The 18,829-nt window shown below is 32.0% G+C and overlaps 4 protein-coding genes across 12 annotated transcripts; 1 reads left to right on the top strand and 3 right to left on the bottom strand.

Moving 5' to 3' along the window:
• Positions 1–2,019: 2,019 nt before the first annotated feature.
• Positions 2,020–10,207, bottom strand: exd (PBX homeobox extradenticle). 8 transcript variants are annotated; one of them, XM_085193578.1, is made up of 9 exons: positions 9,701–10,207; positions 9,449–9,601; positions 7,402–7,580; positions 6,216–6,316; positions 5,607–5,757; positions 5,101–5,197; positions 4,356–4,421; positions 3,821–4,002; positions 2,020–3,472 (listed from the first exon to the last, which is right to left on the bottom strand). In XM_085193578.1, the coding sequence occupies exons 1-8, from the start codon at positions 9,957–9,959 to the stop codon at positions 3,821–3,823; spliced, it is 1,188 nt and encodes a 395-aa protein (XP_085049704.1). In that variant the 5' UTR covers positions 9,960–10,207; the 3' UTR covers positions 2,020–3,472. The 8 variants fall into 8 exon arrangements, with proteins under 8 accessions (XP_085049704.1, XP_085049705.1, XP_085049706.1 ...); XM_085193579.1 differs by having other exon boundaries at positions 3,821–3,999; XM_085193580.1 differs by having other exon boundaries at positions 7,402–7,562; positions 9,701–10,182.
• Positions 10,208–10,567: 360 nt separating this feature from the next.
• Positions 10,568–16,461, bottom strand: LOC146534870 (pre-mRNA-splicing factor 38B-like). Its single transcript, XM_085193566.1, has 7 exons — positions 16,296–16,461; positions 16,100–16,228; positions 15,842–15,966; positions 15,523–15,658; positions 14,550–14,763; positions 13,909–14,058; positions 10,568–13,602 (listed from the first exon to the last, which is right to left on the bottom strand). The coding sequence occupies exons 1-7, from the start codon at positions 16,309–16,311 to the stop codon at positions 13,407–13,409; spliced, it is 966 nt and encodes a 321-aa protein (XP_085049692.1). The 5' UTR covers positions 16,312–16,461; the 3' UTR covers positions 10,568–13,406.
• GlyRS (glycine--tRNA ligase) lies at positions 10,675–13,020 on the top strand. Its single transcript, XM_085193564.1, has one exon. It carries the CDS (start codon positions 10,675–10,677, stop codon positions 12,874–12,876), a length of 2,202 nt encoding a protein of 733 aa, XP_085049690.1. The 3' UTR covers positions 12,877–13,020.
• Positions 16,462–17,412: 951 nt separating the features above from the next.
• Positions 17,413–18,630, bottom strand: ubl (Ubiquitin-like protein 5). Of its 2 annotated transcripts, none has more exons than XM_085193571.1 (3): positions 18,487–18,630; positions 18,187–18,367; positions 17,413–17,543 (listed from the first exon to the last, which is right to left on the bottom strand). In XM_085193571.1, the coding sequence occupies exons 2-3, from the start codon at positions 18,362–18,364 to the stop codon at positions 17,500–17,502; spliced, it is 222 nt and encodes a 73-aa protein (XP_085049697.1). In that variant the 5' UTR covers positions 18,365–18,367; positions 18,487–18,630; the 3' UTR covers positions 17,413–17,499. The 2 variants fall into 2 exon arrangements, with proteins under 2 accessions (XP_085049697.1, XP_085049698.1); XM_085193572.1 differs by having other exon boundaries at positions 18,453–18,590.
• Between the last annotated feature and the right edge of the window lie 199 nt (positions 18,631–18,829).

Raw genomic sequence — 18,829 nt, 5'->3', positions numbered from 1 at the left:
AGCGTGAAGCTAAGAAAAATGACCCTAATAAAAAAAAACCCATCTTGTTTATTATTACTTCAGCTCTGCAATATAGTATCTTACTTCTACAGGCGATTGAAACGAATAATTTGTTTCCATACGAGCTGCGAAATGGTACACCTTGACCGAATATCGATGACTTTGATAGTAAAAAATATTACTAACAGATGTCAAGGCGGAGCGCAGTATTAAAATATCCTTTATATAACCAACTCGCCTTAATCTTGCTGAATATACTTATAAATGGAGAATTTAACGAAAAAAAAAAGAATTTTTTTTCTCCGATATTTAAAAAAATGCGACGTTTCCGCCACTCAATACGCAACGCCTCGAAACTTGGGCGGAAACTGGGAAAATATCTAAGCACTTGCTACATGCGGGATACAGCGTGTAAAAAAATAGAAATTGATGTCCTGAAGCTGAGACCTGGAGCTCATTGTTAAAATATCTCGTTCAACCGCTGTAACTCAAAAGGAATAAAAATCATTTTAGATAAAATGAATTAATTCATCAGATTTCAGATTGCATCTATCCACGGCTTGTACACCTTGCCCACTGCGACACGACACAATAGCCAATATCTGTATGTTGCAAATAACACGACCTACGGACTTATTGATTCGATAAGTAAAAAACAATTTCACTATCAGTCATTATTAAGCCAATCACAAATGTAAATAAATATTATATGTTTTTGTGAAAAATTACATTTTAACAGATTTTATCTTCAATGAATTGTATTGTCTACAAATACAATTATCGTCACCTTGGAGTGTTAACCTGATAAATCTGTTCATTTAGGTACATTTTTATTACATTATATTTTTAACAAAATAATTAAGTATAATTTTTAACAAAAAAAAGCCGACGTCCGGTTTAACCAAACTCATCAGACTACCTGAAGAGTATCCTGTCCAATAAAAAAAAAACCATTGGACGGTTGACGTGTTAGTCATTAGTAACGTAACCAAACGTCCCGTTTAAAGAAAGCTATCCAAAAAACACAATAGAACGAAAGCCATCCTACAATATCCCGTTTTGAGCCGACCGAAAAATTACCGTTTGTCAGACCGACCCACAGAACACATTTACTCACCGGACCGACCGACCGGCCACTGGCACATACTAAATGCAAATTTAAGACTTATGTGATTTTTTCATAGATAACATTGTCGGAAATGGATCAAAGTAAAATGAAACCACACGGGAAGCACCAGCTTTCAAATAAAAAAAGAATCATGAAAATCGGTTCAGCCTGTCAAGGTTGGAGGTGTCTATACATATAAAAGGACTTGTCCTCACTGACTGAGGTAAGACGCAAGCACAGCCGTAACCGCTGATGGTAGGATCGTGAAATTTGGACAAATGTTTACTTTCGTATTCTGGACATCCACTAAGGGATTTTAAAAAAATTTAACCCTAATGGGGTGAAATAGGGGCTGAAAGTTTGTATGGAAAAAAAATTAAATCGGCACCGATTTTTATAAAATTTGAAATTTCGATTTTTAAAAGTATTTAATTGAACACGTGTTTCATCGTTTTCTAGAATTCTACCCCTAAGGGTGCAAATAAGGGGTTGAAAGTTTGTATGGAAAAATCTTTAAATCGCCACCGATTTTTATAAAATTTGAAATTTAGACTCTTAAAATATCTTATTGAACATGTGTTTCATGGTTTATTACAATTAACCCCTAAATAAGCAAGCGAAGCTGCACGCGTCCGCTAGTCAAATATAAAAAAAATACAATCGAATTCATTCACGATTACAATTGACGTCCTCCTTTGCATAAGTCGATTAAACATTACAAAATCGGCTTTAATTTTTTAAATTGTAAAACCCTGATAATATACGTAAACCTATATTTTTTAAAAACGTCGTATCGTCTGAGGACTTGTTAAACAGGCTGTTAGCATGTCTACACTCTAAGCCAATAATATTAAAATATATTAAATACTAAAAAGTAAGGGTTCAGGATATAAAATAAAAAAAAGCTCAAATAACTACACAAAAATGTAATTTAATCAATTTGATGGTCGCAATAACATAGAACTCGTCGTCGTATACATGGTGCACGCCGCCGTCTCGTATCACTAACAACATCCAAATCGAATTTCATTAAAATCTATCATTAAAATCGTATAAATAGTTTGCAATAGTTATAATAATATGTAAAGGACTTAAAAGCAGCGGCGTGTCGCAGTTTGTGTTCCACAGCAAAATTTTAACTTCAATTAAATTTATCTTTTTCGTATACTGTTTCAGATATCTATCTTGATCAAGAACACATTAACTTAATTCTAATATTTTTTATATCGAAACTATCACTAAGTGGAACTATCCGTATTACAATCGTATAATATGTTATCTGTACGCTTCGTTGAAGGAGAACGACGAAAATATTCATAATTATAAATCATTAACATATACTTATGGACTATAAACTTATTGAGAAAACAATAATATTTTGTGCTAGCAAAACATGGTAGCACCGTAAAATATAATATATAGTTTTGATTCACAACTTGTCAAGTGTAGAACGAATACATGATTACAATAAAAGGCAAAATTACTAAGAACATCGCGTGTATAAGAGAAATCCGTGTCGTCACGTTTCTAGTAAATATAATCATTGCACACTATCAGGCAGCGCCGCGGGGAAAGCCGACGATGGCGTTTTACTTCCATTACAGAGAAAACAAATAAGATTCCTATTTTAAATCTCTGTTACAGATATAAGATGTATGGATATCTATGGTATTAAAAGAAAATAATTATTAAACAAAAATAAACATTGCTTATATCTGAATCAAAGAAAAAAAGTTATCTCATAACTATCAATAAACTGACATAACAGAAAAGAATGTTATAACAAAGTTTGTCCTTTTCTAAAAGTAAAAAAATCACATTTTTTACTTTTTTGGAAAATTTCAATTTATTTTAGACAATATTTTTTTTTTGTGTTATAAAAACTATATCCAACACAACAGTAAGAACACATCGTCGGCCATCACCACGCATCAGTCAGTGAAACGCTTACAGACAAACATTACACTATATCCTTAAAACTACATCGTATATTTATTATTTTTATATTCATCGTAGAATAATATGTTTATTTAGCGAACATAAAAACGAGATCCCGCCACTGTTGTTACATTAATACTGCCGAATAATGACTTTAGAAATCACTGGGCCAAATTTTAAATAATACTTTTTGAGAGCTGCCGTTACATTATAGATTATATATTTAACATAAACTTTGTTATAATAATAAAATAAATACTGGACAGAAGTAGTAAAAAATACAAAAAAAAATAAATATTTTCATACGACATATGTATAAAGTGAAGGTATATTAATAATCTATAGTATACAACGTCCTATGAGCTATCTCGGTATCGCTTTATAGTAATGGCAATTCAGTGGAAGCTGCACGATTAGAAACAAGATCTGTAACAAAAAGATTATATATAAAATTAGACTATAAACATGGCTAATGTAAATAAAAGTACTTTTTTAAACTTTTAATGTTTAATATAAATTCAAAAGAAATAACAGCTGTGATGGACTAAACTGATGTTTCTGAATCAAATTAGTGCAGATTCCCTATATGTTTAAAGGAATGACGACGTAAATTTCAGTCTAGAATTCAAGTCAGCATAATGTGATTTAAAACATAGAGCTTAATTTTAAGTATTTTTGAATAGAAAAATAAAACTGATAGCTATCAAAAATAGAGATCATAATTCTATAAAACTGAGCAAAGAAATGAAAAACCGCACGACCCTATATACCAACCTAAGGCGACAAATCCTGATGCATAGGGTCATACGCCATGGAGGCGTCGTAGGGGGGCTGCGGCTGGTCGTAAGGCGGTGCCGGCAGCGAGTACCCCATGGAATCCTGCGTGGGCGCCGGCGACATCATGGGTGTGGCCGTGCCCGACGCCGCGCCCATCGAGTACGGGGAGGCCCCGGCTGCTATACAAATTGGATTTTTTATAGGAATTTTATTAAGAATTATTAAATCACTTTGGTTAAGTTAGGTATGTGGTTATTTATGTAATTCTATAGTGTGTTTGGTTATTTATGTTTTTTCGTATCATGTATATGTATTTTAGTTTACAATAAAAATCAGTATGGCAATCTAATATATAAATATATTTTTACGACCATAACGTCATAATTCTATTTATAATATCACCATGATCAATCACGCCATTCAAAAATTATCTAAATTTTTTAAAATGAACTCATCTAAACTAGTAAATATAATGTGACATATATAATAAGTGTAAATAATTGTATAATAAAGCCTATAAGGGCGACATTACTGTTGTATGCGGCGATGCCGGCCGGCGAGCGCGCCTCGCGCCTTCCCGCGCCCGCCCAAGACAGGTCTGGGGAACACGCGCGCGTCAGTACATTCACATGTCCAATTACTGTTATATGTCCTAACTACACTTTTAATTATAGACAATCACTCAAAATACCGATAAATATAATGTTCAAAATAGACAGTTTAAAATAGTCGAAAGTGCTACTTCATAAAGCTAGAAAAGTAAGAAACAGTTGCTTTATTCAAAATGCAAATTTAAAGTTAAATATTAACAAAATTCACTAATTCACATATTTTTTACAACTACATAAATGTATGGAATGAATTTTTAATATAGTCACAATTTCATAAATAATTAATTTTCTTTTTGAAAGTGATAACTTGGCGTTACAAACTAATAAAATAAGAATAAAACAAAAATTTGCATAAGCGTTAATAAATTATAAACATTTTTTATAGTAAAAATTGGAGTTAGGACATATTACCAGACAACAGTCAATGTACCCCATGTATGGTAAATTTTAAAATATTTTTTTACGAATTTAATATATTCGTATCAATTAATATTAAAATTTGAATATTAGATTTATTTTAAATGCAAGTGTTCACCAATGATTTAATAAAAGTGTTAATTATTTTTTTATTAAGATCACTTGCAAGTAAAATAAATCTTTCATTATATAAATACATACATATATAAAAAATAAATGAATTTAATTATAAATGGAATTTGTATATACCGGCGGCTTTCTTGGCGGCGTACAGATTGGCCTCTTCTTGAGCTTTGCCAATGTTCTTCTTGTAGCGAATACGCTTGTTGCCAAACCAATTGGAAACCTACGGAATAATATTATATTAGCTAGTTTAGTTATTAAATTAATGAAAATTTTATTTACTTCGTACGAAGTATCAAAAATGTTGTTTACATCATGTTTTTATTTTTGCAGTTGTACAATTAACATCTTAGGATTTCTTAAACTTAAGTAACTTAGGTTCCCGCTGTATCACTGGTAGAAGTAATCAGAGTGATCAGAGCGTCTCTGTATACCTGTTTCGCCTCGTCCACTGTCATCAATCTCTTACTTCTCTTACCGGTCGCTTTTCCTTCATAATTCATTTTTGACATTTTTTCGATTTACGATAGAAATCGTATCGTATACAAAAAAATATATTAAATTACAAATTATTTTTAGATTAACATCGTAAAACAAGAAATATGTGTGTGTGTGTGTTATAAATAAGGTACCTGTGAAACAGTGATGCCGCATTTCCTCGCCAGCTCCTCCTTGGCCTCTTCACTGGGATACGGGTTCGATAAATGTGAATAGAAGTACTCGTTGAGGATCTCGGACGCCTGCTTGCTGAAGTTGCGGCGTTTGCGGCGCGCGTCGAGGAAACTGCAAGCGTTGTTTAATTTTTTTTATATATATATATATATAACTTATGCTGATACACGAGGCCGAGGTTGAGGTGGATGTTTAAAAAAATTGGCCAATTAAATTATAATATATTAAGCATCAATTATACATTTGAGAGCTTTTTTAATTTATACTACTATATTTTGTTATCTATACATTTCCTTAGCTTTATACTGTATCCTGCATAAAGTAGGGTCGGTGAGGCAACCTAGTGTTAAATATTTCGTAAAATTTTCAAGACATTGCGTGTTAATTAGCGTCGCTCTACGTCACACTTTGTCTTTGTGCGCGAGAAAGGCAATTAAATTAATTCATCCTCGCGAGTGGGAATCAAACCCATAACCATCGCGAATACGGCCAGACGCTATTAAATCACGAGAGCCCAAAAAACTCGTTATAATTGATATGTTTAAGAAAATACAAAAATAAATATCTACCGTGAACGCAGAATCATCACAGCCTCGCACGTGGACTGCTTCAACTGCATTTGAATAGAACTGAACTTCTTGTGGATGATCTGTACCATGCGTTCTATTTCCTAACAATGTAATAAAAAAAATAACTTGAAAAAACCATTTTGTTACAAATAAAATAATCTTTTTATCTCTATTACTATCACGGATATTGCGTATTCAGCATGGAACCTAATGTTAGTTTAGAAAAATACAAAGCCAAGCTTTGTTTTATCTGGCAAAGAGAATAAAATAATTGAAATATTTTTATCCGTTTTCCAAAAAACGCATCCACACTCACACTTCTCAATTAAGGCACACAGCCAAAACAGCCATGTATGGTGAACGCGCCTATATTTCAAGCAAATAATTCTATGTAGGGTTTAAACATTTAAAACATCTCAAATGTACAAACACTTCATTAACATGCACTTATGTAGTTGCTTATCAACTGCACCTTAATGATGTAATTACTTTAGGGAAACTGCCCCATACATGTCCGTGCAAAATATAGTAAGATTATTTTTAATAGCTTTGAGAATTGTTTGAAATTGGGTGAAAAATAATGAGAATTGGTTGAAAAATAATGTAGAAAATTAATGTTTTGTTTTTCCTTCAGCTTTATGCCTCTTCCTGCATGGCAGACGAAGGTGAAGAGTCAAGACACACTCCATACTTCATTTTTCGTCTAAACTTACCAGGAGTAGAAAAATGATTTTTTTAGCTTCAAGTTGCTTTTACAGCAGAGACCATTAGACGACCCTACTGCTAAAACCATTTTCCATTAACACAATTCCGTTTCTCACCTTCTGTCGAATTCTCGCTTTTCCTCGACACCAGAGCGAAGAAATGGAAATATCAATTTAAATAAATATTTCATCTCTTTGAGTGGGGATTGGACTCAGAACCAGTTGGTTTTACAGTCACACTTTATGCCCCTGTGGCCTACAACTGGCCTTAACTAAATATATATAATACTAGCATATATCTGCAGCTTTGCCCGCATAGTCAAATGGGTAACACATTACACATTCTAAATGCTCGAGGTAACTCCAGTGAGTACACTAGGTATATAACACAAAAAAAAACACTAGCACTTACTGAGACTAGAGCACTTATCCAAACAAACTCTCCAACTTTACAAAACTAGTATATACAAAAAGACACTAACCTTAGGCGTAATAGGCCTAGTGCGACTCTGCTCCCTCAACAAATTCATAACATGGGTAGTGAACTCGTTGCACGCGTTCTCATACTTGTCCAGCTCCTGGTGGTAAATCTGTCTGATCTGCGCCAGCTTGGCCCGGTAGTCGGAGTGCTCGATCGCGTTATCTGGTTGGGCCACAGTGCCTTAAGTTGCAGCGGGACAGAAAGATCACATGCAAGTCCTGGCCCAGTGCATTTGGTTAGTATGTTTTGTCGTATTTTATATCTCCTTGGTTTGTTTTGTTTTATTAATGCAATAAAGAGGTTGAGTTTTCATTTGTGTTAAAATATTTTGTTAGTTTTTGGTATATAAAAGAATGTATGGTTGTATTATATTACATTCTATAGACCTGCTTACGGCTTTGCACATTCCAACTACATAATTAGTCATTTACTAATCTCAATTACTTTCGTATTCTATTACCATTATTATTTTAAAATAAAATTAATTCTTTATCAACCGATTAAAAAAATACAAAGGCTAAATGTTAAGGGAAGTTTTCCAAAATAGAGAAAAATGCCTTTAAATCGATTAATAAATAAAAGTTACAATTTTGTTATATATATACATTTAGTAAAATTAAAATCATAAAACAAAAAAAATTTAAGATAGCATCTTAAATTATAAATTTTGGTAATACATAATAAATCTAAGATAACACATTAAAATGTTTTGGAATAAGAAATTAGTCAGAATATATTATTGTAATGAACATATTTGCATTTTGTGAAAACACATATTCCTATAAATTAGCATAATAGTTTAACATAACACAGCTCATATAGTTACATCATGAGTATATTTAGTTCAAGTTAATTTGTTGAGATATAAAATATAACAGTTTCATGCTTATTACCAAGTACAATGTAAATAAACGCAAACTACACATTTAAATACAAATATAAGCTATTGTTAGAGAAGCTCCTTCAAGCAATTAATCATTAAATTAATATCCATACCTCAAGTTATATAATACATAATTATTTTTCACCTTAATACTTTATTCCACATATAGCATAGACAGAGGAAACCTAATGCTAAGACAAAAGACTCTCTTTCATTTTCTGGATAATTTTAGGCATTATGTATTGAATAGCAGATCAACACTTCACTTTGTGTTGCTAAAGCATGGTATTAATAACACTTCTCTCCCTCAAGTGGGAATTGAACCCATTACATTTACTGTCATACATTATCAATTGCACCACTACAGCCTCTTTTAATAAAGTAAAATGCCTATATTTCTTTCATATTTTCAAAAATATGTAGTACTAATGGATTTTCATCTTTCATTTAAAAAAAGGATGTATTTGTTTTTTATAATCTTTATAATTTTCAAATTATATAAAATATATTTACTTTGTTCATAATTACCTTCTTCTCAAGTCATGTAAAAAAATTTTTTACCAAGCATGTTAAAAATATTTAAGGAAAATTTTGTAGTAACTAACTTATATTAGTGAAATCTTTATCAGTAACTTAATTTTTAACAGGCTTCTGTTAAAGTAGAAGTTCTCAATTTGACTGTATTTCTTTTTATGTTTGTTACAATTAAAAATATAGGGCAAAAAAGAAATTACATGTAAAATTAAGGTTAAAATAAGACATACATTTTTTTTTTACCAATTAATAAAAAAAAATTATATCTCCAGGCACATCTAACTCAGTATTTCTACTTTTGAGTACATATATTTTCCTCTATTTCTTCAAAAACACTAGAAGACTATACCATTTTTGCATCAATCTCTTTCTATCTACCAAATAAAGCAAACACCAATACTAGCACCCCAATCACCAAAGCTCAGAGTTCAATTCAGAATGAAAATGACCTATCACATCACTGTAAGATCTTAAAACAGGCATTAAAGGCCAGTTTTATAAAAATGGAATTTTCCAAATGTAATCAAATATAAAAACACAAATCTAGATAATCATTTATTAGCAACACAAGTCAGGCCATTCTCATTGTCAGAATGCAATATAATAAACGATTGAAAAAAGCAATAATTACCCCATTCGCCCGCCGCGGCTGACGCGGACGCTGCAGCGCCTGCACCGCCACCCTTTTCCGGGCCAGCAACACCTTCGGCGATCAGCATGTTGTCTAACCGCATTAATTGGGGATCTGGGGGCTCTTCCTCTTGTGTGTTACGAAGGGACAGAACTGGCAACCGTAAATAAAGTTCATACAAAATCATACATACATTTCAGTTATTCTCGTTTCTAAACACGGCATGCCATATAAATTTAAGCTATATATCACCTGTTTTCTCTTTAATTTCACATAACACGGAAAATAGGGCAGGCTTCATTCTATGGCAGTTCAATGTGTGTTTTCTCGCTTGAGCTTCGTCGAGACTCTGATCGGTTATATTCATAATTTGCTGCAATATTTCTCCGATGTCTTGTTTGCGAGCTTCTCCATCGCCCGTGGCAGGAGCACCGTCGCCTCCAGGAAGACCGTAGCCTTGAGGTCCCATGAGACCACCGCTATGCGCCATCATTCTATTCGGATCGTCCATTTTTCAATTTTCAATACATAGATTTTCCTACAACTTACACTAATTACGTATACTTGTTTGTACGTTCGTAAAATGTGTGTTTCACAAAATAAAAACAATTCAAAAACTAATATTATAATATCTTAATTGGGGAAGCCTTCGCTTCTCCCTCCGTTCTTCAACCAGCAATAAAATGGCCGACTTCTTTGTGCTGTCAAGACTAAAATATTTGCAAAAGAAAACAAATAATTAAACTATTTCCCTCACGCTTCATTTCGTAATCATTTACGCCGTGATTTAAAGTATGAAAGAGATAGTTAATATAATGTTGCCATAAATGTGAAATATTGAATTACCTTTGAATATTTATTACATTTTCAAACGTATATTGGTAATTTCTTAAAAAATACTTGGCTTAAATTTATTTAACATTCCAAAAATATCTAAATTATTACACTATTATATTTTCTATAAAATTTTATTATAATTATTTTCTATTATAATTAACATATAAACTTTATTTTGAATGCTGCTATAGCGAAGCCACGTTGAAATTTGACATCCAAATCAGAATTTTATGTTGTTCATACTGTTTAAATGCCAATGTCAGTATCGCACTTTACTTTCCATTTTCTGTGAATCTTCAATTCTTGCGATTTCGTCATCAACCACGCGAGCACAATCTACCGGTTAACAGATGTGTTATATATAAACCAAGTGTTGTTCATTTATTTAAATGAGACACGTTTTAACATTTGTTTATAACTGTAGTGCTTTTAGTATAAAACTACCGGGTGTCTTCGCTCAACTTAAATTTGCACATAATCTTCCGAACTGGGGAAGTAATAAAGTTCATCGAAAAATTAAAATATTAAATCCATTTCGAGATATAATTATGGCTGATCCCAAAATCGAAGAAATTCTCGCGCCACTTCGCGCTAGTGTTAAAGAACAAGGCGATTTGGTGAGAAAATTAAAAGAAGAGAAAGCCCCCGAGATAGATGTAAAAAAAGCGGTCGCAGAATTAAAAACCAGAAAGAAAGTACTAGAAGACAAAGAACTTAGTTTAACCCCAGCTGAAGAATTATTTGATCGTGCGAAAATGGAGGATTTGATTAAGAGAAGATTTTTCTATGACCAATCTTTTGCTATCTATGGTGGTATCACAGGTCAATTTGACTTTGGACCAATGGGCTGTGCTTTAAAAAGTAATATGATTCAACTATGGAGAAAATACTTCATTCTTCAGGAACAAATGCTGGAAGTTGATTGCTCAATTTTAACTCCTGAACCAGTGCTTAAGGCATCTGGACATGTAGAAAGATTTGCTGATCTCATGACCAAAGATGTTAAAAGTGGTGAATGTTTTAGGTTGGATCACTTAATAAAAGCTCATTTAGAAAAAATTAAAAGTGAAAAAAATACAAAAGCTGAACTCAAAGCTGAGATAGAAGATATTTTAGTAAAGCTTGATGGTATGACTGCTGCTGAAATGTCAGCAATGATGAAAAGATTTGATATGAAATCCCCTGTAAGTGGTAATGAGCTTACTCCACCTATTGAATTTAACCTTATGTTTAATACTCAGATTGGACCATCAGGCTTAGTCAAAGGTTTCCTTAGACCTGAAACTGCTCAAGGCATTTTTGTGAACTTTAAGCGATTATTGGAGTTCAATCAAGGCCGTCTTCCTTTTGCTGCAGCTCAAGTTGGCAATTCTTTCAGAAATGAAATATCACCACGCTCTGGACTTTTAAGAGTTAGAGAATTCACTATGTGTGAAATTGAACATTTCTGTGATTCGAAAGATCATCCTAAATTTGAGTCTATCAAAGACACTCAAATGCTCTTTTATTCAGCAGATAATCAAGAACAGGGCAAGCCAGCTGAAATTATGACTATTGGTGATGCTGTATCTAAAGGCATTGTTAATAATGAAACTCTAGGATACTTTATGGCCAGAATTCATTTATACATGATAGCAGTTGGAATTGATTCCAAAAAGCTTAGATTTAGACAACATATGGGCAATGAAATGGCTCACTATGCATGTGATTGCTGGGATGCTGAGTGTTTAACTAGTTATGGTTGGGTTGAATGTGTAGGCTGTGCAGACAGATCTGCATATGACCTTACTCAACATACTAAGGCTACAGGCATAAGGTTAGCTGCAGAAAAGAAACTACCTGCTCCAAAACAAGTTGAAATTGTAGAAGCTGTTCCGAACAAAGCTGCAATTGGTAAAGAATTTAAGAAAAATGCCAAAGTTATCAATGATACTTTAGCAGCAATGGAATCCAATGCTCTTGAAGAACTTCAGAGCAAATTAGAAAATGAAAATGAGTTCATACTTAAAACATCAAATGGTGAATTTAAACTTAACCCTAATTTAGTCAGTGTTAAGAAAAGTCAAAAGACTGTACATGTTGAGGAAATTATTCCCAGTGTCATTGAGCCCTCTTTTGGCATAGGCAGAATCCTTTATTCCATTTTAGAGCACAACTTTAAAATGCGAGACGGAGATGAACAAAGAACTTATTTCTCACTGCCTGCTGCTGTAGCACCTATGAAGTGCGCTGTTTTACCACTCAGTGGCAATGCTGAGTTCCAACCATTTGTAAGAGAGTTATCACAAGAATTGATTTCTGTGGATGTTTCACATAAAGTGGATGATTCTTCTGGATCTATTGGTAGAAGATATGCCAGAACTGATGAACTAGGTGTACCTTATGCTATCACTGTAGATTTTGATACCATGAAAGAGCCACATAGTGTTACCTTAAGAGAACGAGACAGTATGGGACAAGTAAGACTGCCATTGGCTGAGGTACCGGCAGTCGTTAGAGATCTGGCTAATGCTAAAATATCATGGGCAGTAGTTGAAGAAAAATATCCCAAGTTTGAACAACAAGAAAATGTCAAAGGCGCAGCTGCGTAAAAAATGACGCAATGCAATGTTTTATCAGTTGCTTGTTTGCCGTGTATTGTAATATAAATAATAGCACTTTAATTATATTTATTATTGAAATTGATTAGGTAAGCTTGAAATGCAAAATTTAAGAAAATAAACATATTTCGAAAAGTAATAACGTGTATTTTGTCCCTGAAAACCATAATAATTTTATACATTAGATATGACAATTTTCTTTCTTTATATAGATTAAGGAACACCGTAAGAAATTTCACGGTAACGATGACGTCATAAATTTGCATATTATAATCGTTACTCATTAGATTAGATAGTCATTCATTCATGATGAGCACGCTTACAGTGGCTATTACGTCGAAAAATTGTTCACCACTGATTTATTGTATGCAAATCTAAAAATTATTGGTCTATTGATATCTTTTTAACAAAACCAATTCTCAATTCTGAGGTAAAAAATTAAACCAAAAACAACATTATTGCTAGTTTTATTCAATTGTCAAATACACAATACGTAAACAATTAAAATGAGAATGCTTGTATTATCTGTGGCGGCGTTCTCTCGAGCGTGATCTCCCACGATGGCGGTTACGGTCTCTGGATCGTGATCGTTCACGGTGACGATCACGCTCGCGATCACGTCTATCACGCTCGCGGTCGCGATCACGTTCACGATCTCTGTCTCTATCACGCTCTCTATCTCTGTCGTCACGTCTTGGTGGTCTCTCTTTTGCATATCTATGACAGAAAAGTTTTTCCCAGGTAGTAAATAATTACAGTTAAATTTTTTATGGAAACAATTAACATTTTTGAACATATTTATTTGCATTTTTATATAGGTCATTTTTATTAGTGAGTCTACTACTGTGTCACTTTTATAATTTCTTTAAAGTCTTCTTCTATTAAAGTTGTACCATTAAAGTATTAAGAAGGTAAATTATTTGTTTTTGTTATTTAGTTTTTTGATTTGAAGAATTTTTCCTAATAAAATTTTTGGGGCTGGAAACAAAATAAAAAAAATATAAAAATATACACAAGCCATACCTATCCCCTTCATAGTCTCGTCTATCTCTATCATCATGCTCGCGACGGTCTGTGTCCATGCGGCCAGGGTTGTATGCCACATTGGTGTTACCACCTCCACGGTAGTTAGTTGACTTTGTGGCTGTACTTTGTCTGTTATGTTCTGCTAATCTGTTATATAAACAAATAATTATTGCTTTCTTACATTTAAAGTAGGTTAAATTTATAAATTTGGAGACAGCAAAATAAGAAATGTAGTATGTTTCTAAAACACGACTGTCTCTGTAATAATATTACTTATAAGTTTAATCTCAATAAAACTTTTTTTTACTTTTTCTGTATTCCCACACACAGCATGGTAGGCTGAGGGAACCAGTGAATCTAATGTTAAGGCATTATGTTTCCATTAAGAGACATCCATTCCCTACTTCCCACACACAACATGAAATGCCTGCAATAAAAGAATGAGAATGAGAGAACTCATCTCATGTTATTATTTTCCACCTCATACAACATTTCCACTAATTATTATTTGAGACAAGATACCTAAATATTATTAATTAATATAAAACAATAAAGTATATAGATGATATTAACTATGAATCTAAAAATAATAAACCAAAGTATATAAACAACAAAAAAATCTTTACATAAATACCTACTTCTGCTCAATTTGCTTTTGAATAGGTACAGGGATCCTGGGAAACAAAGTACTGAACCAGTCCAGCTTGATGAGCATCTGTCGAACCAAGGCACCAATTGTGGTTGAACCTCCTCCACCAGCTCTTGGATCCACTTCCTCTTCATCATCCAAGTAGTCAGAGTACCAGTCAAAGAGATCGGCAGGCGGTTGTGTGTAACGAATGTACATGAAGCCTTGAATACAGATTTTTTGTTACCATTACATTATAATATTAAAGCTGAAATAAATTAATCATTCAATGCTCTATTAAAATTAAGCCAATGATGTGAATGAAGTAAATATTTTGTTTCACATATATTTTTTAATCTATTTATCATGGTTATTAGATAAAGAAGTTTTTGATTCAAGTTTATATATTACTAGCGGACGTGCGCAGCTTCGCCTGCTTATTTGAACCCTTAGGGGTGAATTCTAATAAACCATGAAACACATGTTCAATAATTTTTAAGAGCCTCAATTTCAAATTTTATAAAAATCAGTGGTGATTTAAAGATTTTTCCCTACAAATTTTCAACCCCTTATTGGCTCCCTTAGGGGCTAAATTCTAAAAAACCGTGAAACACGTGTTCAATTAAATATTTTTAAGAGTCTGAATTTACAATTTTATAAAAATTGGTGCTGATTTAAATTTTTTTTCCATACAAACTTTCAACCCCTATCTCACCCCTTTAGGGTTAAAATTTTTCAAAATTCTTTCTTAGTGGATGTCCAGATTTCAAAAGTAAACATCTGTCTAAATTTCACATTTCTACCATCAGCGGTTACAGTTATGCGTGTGTCTTACCTAGTCAGTGAGGACAAGTCCTTTTATATATATAGATATCCTAAGCACATTAGTCATAGAAATTTAAAAACACTTTATTAACATGAAACAATAAAAAAGAAATGTAATAAACACTTATTAATTTATTTATGTTATACACCATACCTACCAAGTGCTCTGATATATGGAGAATCAGTATGCTGCAACAAGCCATTAACTTGCTTCCGAGTCAGCCTAAGTGTATATAACTTGTATAGAAGGCAGAAAGCTGTAGAGACAATACCACCAGCACCTACACCTCTAACCTTTAACATGACATAAAAAAGGATAACATAATTAAAAAACAAAATAAATTATAACATTTTACACAATAACCATATATTAAAACAAAAAAAATAACAGTTACAATCATATGGAAAAAAATGTACATCAAAATTATAACATAATATGAATATACAGTTATAATGAAACTCTAATAACATACTCACGCCGCCACACATTCCAGTCTGCCCAGCTGTTTTGCGACTGCCGCGCTCCCACGGTTCAAGATGCTTCACCTGGTAGTAGATCTCATCTACCACCTCATGGTATGTCTTCAACTTGAACAGATGCACTGGAGACAATATACTAATTTAGTTATCATGATGGCAAATACTAACACAATGGTTATAGGAAGGATGGAATTAAAATAAAAAAGGTATTCGAGTGCTCCATACTCCTGTGTGATGTTTTGTTTGCTTACCTACCTTTGAAGTAGCTAGAACCTTGAATATTTGCTAATATTAAAGGATTCAAGTTCATAGTTTGTTCATTACCCCATATTGGTAATATGTTATGTTGCTTGCTTGTCTTCACAGGCTTTTGCTGATTGAATTCTGAAAACACAATGTATCAGTAAATCGTGAACTCCAAGCGTCGACACGAAGTGATCATAAAACGTACCTTCAACATCAGTCATTTCTTATAAACTAATACTTATCGTCTAAAATTGAGTAGTTACAATGTTTCTATTATAAACAAAGTTACACTAATGTTTGCTTCAAAAAAGAAGCATAATTTACTCACTATGCGAGTAACAAATAAAAGATGACTGAGATATGACGTGCGTGCTTAGTTTCCGACGACATTTCCACAGAACACATTTCTATTTAAGATGGTTAGTTATCTGTATTGTGATAATTTTACCACAGATAACAAATTATGTGAAAAAACAGATTTAAAGACTGTAAATATGATGGAGTAAAATATTTACGTGTAAATATATTTCTATTTAAATATAATTGTGATACAATCTTCATGTACAATAATGATACATTATCAATATTCTATTTCAATAAGTGGCATAAATAATTGCAAGACAAACGTAATATCAATATAATATGATAGTGTTCTAATGAATAGTTTTAAATGATTATTTTTTTACAATATACTTTGATAAACATAATGAATATTTCGTTAGAAATTTAATTAAATCTATTCTATAATATTATACTTAAATTTGCAATTAGTAATTACTAAATGGTAAACTTTAAAATGTGGCTGGCAACGGCTGGATTCGAAGCGCTGAAGATCGAGCTCAGTGGCGTGCCATTGAGAGAGAGGCCTTTGTCCAGCAGTGGACGAGGACAAGCTGATGATGACGATACTTTTAATAATATTTTAATTGTATATCTGTGCAGCTGTTTAGAAGAATACTTCAAGAATACTTCTTCATAAGAGCTGTTCTTTATAATGAAATGATAGTTTGAATTTTAATCAAAATTATTTAATTAATTTTTATCACAAAAACAAATTTTAAATGATATAAAACTAACAGTGTAGCAGCTTTGCTAGCTTAAGCTTATATATATTATAGCCAAATTATAATTTTCTAAAAGAAATATATTTTTAATAAAATGTATCCCATGTCCTTTTTGATTGGTTGAGTAGAATTGCAAGCATGGCACGAAAACATAACAAGCAAACCTACATACACATTTACTGTTATTAATATCTTAAATACAGTCCATAAATGTATATATATTTTTTATAAGTAAAGTTGGTAACAAATAAAAAAAAATTATATGCATTTTTTATTTACAAACATTTGTCTTACCAAAATTAAAAATACTTATATATTAAAGAAAATTAAAATAATATATTCACTTCACTGATAATACAGCTCCAAGTTCATACCATCATGTATTTCATCTGAATTTTTAATGTTAAGGATCTTATATTCTGTGAAAAAATATTTATATATATTTTTCTGTATTGAATACTAAATTAAAGAATCTTTTCTATTATCTTTACTCTTGTACAAAATTAAACAATACAGTGAGAGTAAAAAAAACTCAATTTTTTATTTTTTCCTTTTCAAAGATATTCAATATCTGGTAGCACAATCCAAACCCATATTTTGTCTAATAAGAGTACAGCATTAAAATTATTTGAAATATAAACAATTCGTTAGGTGGGGATCAAACACAATTTATAGGAAACCGTATGGCTGACACACTTCTAAATTAGGGTATGATGTTACCTGTGTCATATGGTTAACACATTTACTATCAAAATTATCGTACAAACAACAATAAGCAATAACTAAATTATCAGCTTAGCTACATTATCTATTTCCGCATATAGCTAATGAAGCAGGGTATGTAGAGAGAACCTAGTGTTAAGACATTGTTCCCACTTTCCGCAGAATAATTTGAGGCATTGCATGTTGAGTGGCAGAACTGAACACCAACTCTTTGCCTTGACTACTACTACAGTGATATAGTGGAAAATAGTAAGATAATATATTAAATTAATATAAATATTAAAAAATCATAAATATATAAAAGGATACAATCTGATAGCTTGATGTGATCCTTAAAAACTGTGTACCATTTCTTTAACACAATTTTATCGTATCTGGTTCCTGTTTGTGCTGCTATAAGTTTTTTTAGGTCACCAACAGTATCGTCAGGATTACATTTTACTCTCACTTTCTTCCCCAGGCGGTCATTACAAGTCACTTCTAACATTTTCTAGAAAACAAAATTAGGTTATATGTAAATAAAATAAATATTATAAGTATATATTTTATATTAAAAAATTAAGTAGTAAGCTAACTTCATTCTTAAATACAAATTTATTTCATATTTACTTGATTCAAGCTAGTGACTGCGGTTTGATAGTAAATTAGATGATAACTGACATTAGCGGTTTGACAACGACAATAGGAAAGAAGCTTTTACAATAGATTATACACCATAATATTTGTTTTAGAGATTAATAATAACAATATAAAATATACTTTGCTCTTGATTGTGTGTTTCTTTTATACATTTATAAGTATCTAATTTAAATAGAAAAACTTAATTAACCACCTCTAAGTTATATATAGATTTACTGTCATTATGATAAATAATGAAGTTATATAAAAGAAAAACATCCGGTATATTCACTTTTAAAGATATATATATTTTACTTTAAAATATAATGTAATC

Source organism: Heliconius melpomene, chromosome 11 (assembly GCF_056956725.1).
Source record: "Heliconius melpomene rosina isolate 202511_hmr_F chromosome 11, ASM5695672v1, whole genome shotgun sequence".
Lineage (NCBI taxonomy): Eukaryota > Metazoa > Arthropoda > Insecta > Lepidoptera > Nymphalidae > Heliconius > Heliconius melpomene.
This window is presented reverse-complemented; position numbering and strand designations above follow the sequence as displayed.

Excerpts from the sequence above, each read along its gene's own strand:
- ubl (XM_085193571.1), bottom strand. The coding sequence starts at position 18,364 with ATGTTAGAAGTGACTTGTAATGACCGCCTGGGGAAGAAAGTGAGAGTA. Across the intron at positions 17,544-18,186 it reads TCACATCAAGCTATCAGATT|ATGAAATACATGATGGTATG; the intron begins GTATCCTTTTAT and ends TTAAAAATTCAG.
- LOC146534870 (XM_085193566.1), bottom strand. Across the intron at positions 14,764-15,522 it reads TCCATATATCAGAGCACTTG|GCTTCATGTACATTCGTTAC; the intron begins GTAGGTATGGTG and ends TCTGTATTCAAG. Across the intron at positions 14,059-14,549 it reads CAAAAGCAAATTGAGCAGAA|ATTAGCAGAACATAACAGAC; the intron begins GTAGGTATTTAT and ends TTTATATAACAG.
- exd (XM_085193578.1), bottom strand. The coding sequence starts at position 9,959 with ATGGACGATCCGAATAGAATGATGGCGCATAGCGGTGGTCTCATGGGA. Across the intron at positions 4,422-5,100 it reads CGCCGCCAAGAAAGCCGCCG|ACCTGTCTTGGGCGGGCGCG; the intron begins GTATATACAAAT and ends CGTGTTCCCCAG. Across the intron at positions 4,003-4,355 it reads CGGCATCGCCGCATACAACA|CAGCCGGGGCCTCCCCGTAC; the intron begins GTAATGTCGCCC and ends CAATTTGTATAG.
- GlyRS (XM_085193564.1), top strand. The coding sequence starts at position 10,675 with ATGAGACACGTTTTAACATTTGTTTATAACTGTAGTGCTTTTAGTATA.